Source organism: Apaloderma vittatum, unplaced genomic scaffold (genome assembly GCF_000703405.1).
Source record: "Apaloderma vittatum isolate BGI_N311 unplaced genomic scaffold, ASM70340v1 scaffold14819, whole genome shotgun sequence".
NCBI classification, from domain to species: domain Eukaryota; kingdom Metazoa; phylum Chordata; class Aves; order Trogoniformes; family Trogonidae; genus Apaloderma; species Apaloderma vittatum.
The window spans coordinates 54008-57063 of record NW_009734745.1 but is presented as its reverse complement, the minus strand read 5'-3'; the positions used below and the strand labels follow the sequence as shown (position 1 = coordinate 57063).

Here is a 3056-nt window from a genome sequence, read left to right as displayed (position 1 = left end):
GAGGGCCTCAGGTGGCCGTTAGGGATGTACGCCTGGTGAGCAGCCTGTGAATCCACCTCGGCATCAACAAGGGACGTCCTCAGCTCCCCGGCCTTGCTGCTGGTCAAGAATGGGGATGATGGTCTTCAGGGCTGGGGGTTGCTCCTTCTGGGAGAACAAATGTGAGACCCTCGCCACAGGGTACCCCTCCATGCCCACGGTCATCGTCCTCCACGCCTGCCTGCCTGCCAGCATTCGTGTTCAACTGGTGGCTCTTAAGGGGTTTGCAAAAGAGAAACGAGAGAAGGACTCTTGTCAGTGGGCCAGAACTTGCTACACCCAGGGCTTGTCTTCCCTGGAAGAGATTTAGTGGAAAAACTTGGAAAACCATTTCGCCAGAGAGCTTACTTTGGAGTTGGCAAGTTGAGTGTTGTTCTCGTGTCTCTCTGGAGCAACAGGAAAAAAAGAGGGAGTTGGGCCAGGCCAGGGATGATGTTGCTCACCAGGTGCCCAAGGTGTCTGTGCTTCGTTGAGGAAGGGGAAAGGGTTTTCTGTGCTAGCAAGGTTGTGGTTGTGCTGTGTTTCAGGTAGACTCTCTTGCAGAAAGAAGGAGGCGGTTGACGTTAATCTATTTCTTCCTCTGAAAACATTGTTTATGATTGCTGAGCCCTGTCCAGCGACTGCAGTGCTTCACCCCGGGGCGGCAGCGGCATCGTGGTAGTGGTGGGTGATGTAATTCCTGCGTGCATCTCTCTGGGTCGCACCAGAAAGACTGTGTGTAATGCCATCTTTGAGTGAAAATATGCTGTAAAGGCAGGAGGTTGGGTCTTTATGATGTTCTACTAGGCTTTTTGTTTGTATAAAACATCCATTTTCATGTGGTAGTTTTTGGGTTTGGTGTCATTTACTTCCAACACCAGGGTCCTGGAGTTATCCCTCTCTCACCAGCCTGTTGCTCAGGGGAGGGTTTTTTAATTACTCATTTCCTCTGCAGGCTGCTTCATTTGGTACTTAGTAATTTAGTTATAACTCCCTAGATGCTCTCTCTCTGAGGCGTTTTGGTTTGTAATGTGTTTCATTTTCTAAAAGAGATGTTCTTTAGCGTCTGTTTAATTAATCTGGCTTTGTAAAACAAGACCACCCGAAGCCCAGGGCATTTCTGTTGTCACTCCCTTGGGCTCTGGGTTTATCTGTGCGAGCTCTCTCCTCCCTGTCATTTTGTTTCTTCAGTTGGTTAATCATAAGCATTGTTCTTGGAAACTCTCAAGCAGTGACTTGGTTGCTTATTTCTCTCCCCTTCCATTTCCTCGTGACTCCTGGAGCAGCAATGGCAATTTTTCTTCCTCATCGCTTTAAATGGAGGAGTTTAATGTACAGTTAGGAACTCTGCACAGTAAGGCATCTTTTTTGCTTGGTCGCTGTTGGAGCTACATAAATAAACTTGATGCTCCTCCCTTTCTGACTTCCAGAGTAGGAAAATGTTTTGCATCAATCTAAAGGAATTTGCCCCCTTGCTTCTAACAGGTAAACAACTCCTTGCCTTCTGCTGGCCAGTCAAGGGTTTGTGACCCAGACCAGGAAAAAAAATCCTGTTGAAGCTTGATATACACAGTCTTCATTGAGGTTTTAAATTGTTCTTCTGTCCACTGTTATCTCCACTCTTGAAAAATCAGACCATTTCCTCCCAGTCACCCCCTTCCACACACATACACAAAGCTCCCCTTGCTCAGAAAAGAAAACAAAGCTCTGGTTGGTGCCATTTCTTTTCTGTTAGAGAAGCCTGTATGCTTGCTGCTAGCCTACTAATACTGTCAGAAGTAGGACAGAGTGAAGATAGGTTGTAGTACGCAGATTTTGCAGTGCAAACCACAATTTTTCCTGACTATAATTTTAGGGTAATGCTGCTGCGCTGTTTGTTAGAGCCACACTTTCTCCATGTACCAGCAGATTGTGCAGTTTACGTTAAATTTCAGAAATTAATTGCCATTCCATTCAGTGATTTAGATGGGAGGCCCTTGGGATAGGGGAAGCTCTTGCTGGTTATCTTCTAAGAACCAGTTGTTTGAGTAGTTGTGTCTCCCCCTCTTATTTTTTTTTCCCCCCCTCCACCAATAAAGGATAGCAGAAGTGTGGGAAGTCCTCTTTCTTTTGGGCAAATGCAGTCACTGCTGCTGCTGTATTACAAGCAAAGGAAATGCTTGTGCATCATGAGACCATGAATGGAAGCAGGAGGTTCCAGGAAAAAAAGTGTCTTGCAGATATAGGTCACACTATTTGTTAAAAAAATAGATCCTGGACTCATAGATTCTGGTTCTGAGGTTTCTTCTCTCTTGACTTTTTCCTGTACTAAACTTCTCCGTTGTGAGCTGAAGTTCAGAAATGGTTGTTCCTAAAACTGAGACGACTTTGTCGGGAGGAGTCGGGGAGGGAGGGAAGAGAAAGAGTTTCTGAAACCTTTCTTGAAGGCTCTACGTATCTCCTACCACCACAGACCTGCTCAAAATCAAGGGCCTTTGAAAAGTTTCGTAGCACTTCCTCCATCAATACCGTGTCTATGTATAATCCACAGAAACCAGAATTTCACTGCTGGGCAGGAGTGTTGTATTTCACAGCTGTATTGTTATGGAAGATTATATTTCACAGATGTGATGACATAACTAGGAAGTATAATTAAACAATAATGACCAACAAGGAGGGCATTTCCTGGAGGTTAGTGACAGTTAGAAACAAAGTGGGTGGAAGAGCTGCACCACAGCTGAAGACTCCTTAATCTAATTAATGTGAGTGCCACATGACAGGAGGCATTATAAATATAAATCAAGATGAAATTATGGAAGCACATTTAAAAGAAAAGTGCTTTAAATCAGACTCTTTGGGTTTTTTGTCTTTTTTGTTTGTTTGTTTTAACTGTGCTAGTGGAAGCTGGAAACCTGTAGATAAATATGTGGGTATTTTTCAGTTAAAAAATGAGAGACACTCAAGACTATCAGTAGGGTATGCACTAGATTTCTAGAACTATTACTACAAGCAGAAGCATAAGGTATAGCAGAAACCATTAGCTGGAGTACTTTTTCCTG

The 3056-nt window shown here is 44.3% G+C and overlaps 1 protein-coding gene across 1 annotated transcript in view; it reads left to right on the top strand.

Moving 5' to 3' along the window:
* Nucleotides 1-109: 109 nt before the first annotated feature.
* FOXK1 (forkhead box K1) overlaps nt 110-3056 on the top strand; it is a 46543-nt gene continuing 43596 nt past the window's right edge. Inside the window, exon 1 of the mRNA XM_009876390.1 lies at nt 110-297. Within this exon, the coding sequence (XP_009874692.1) occupies nt 110-297 (188 nt within the window). The remainder of the gene's footprint in view (nt 298-3056) is intronic.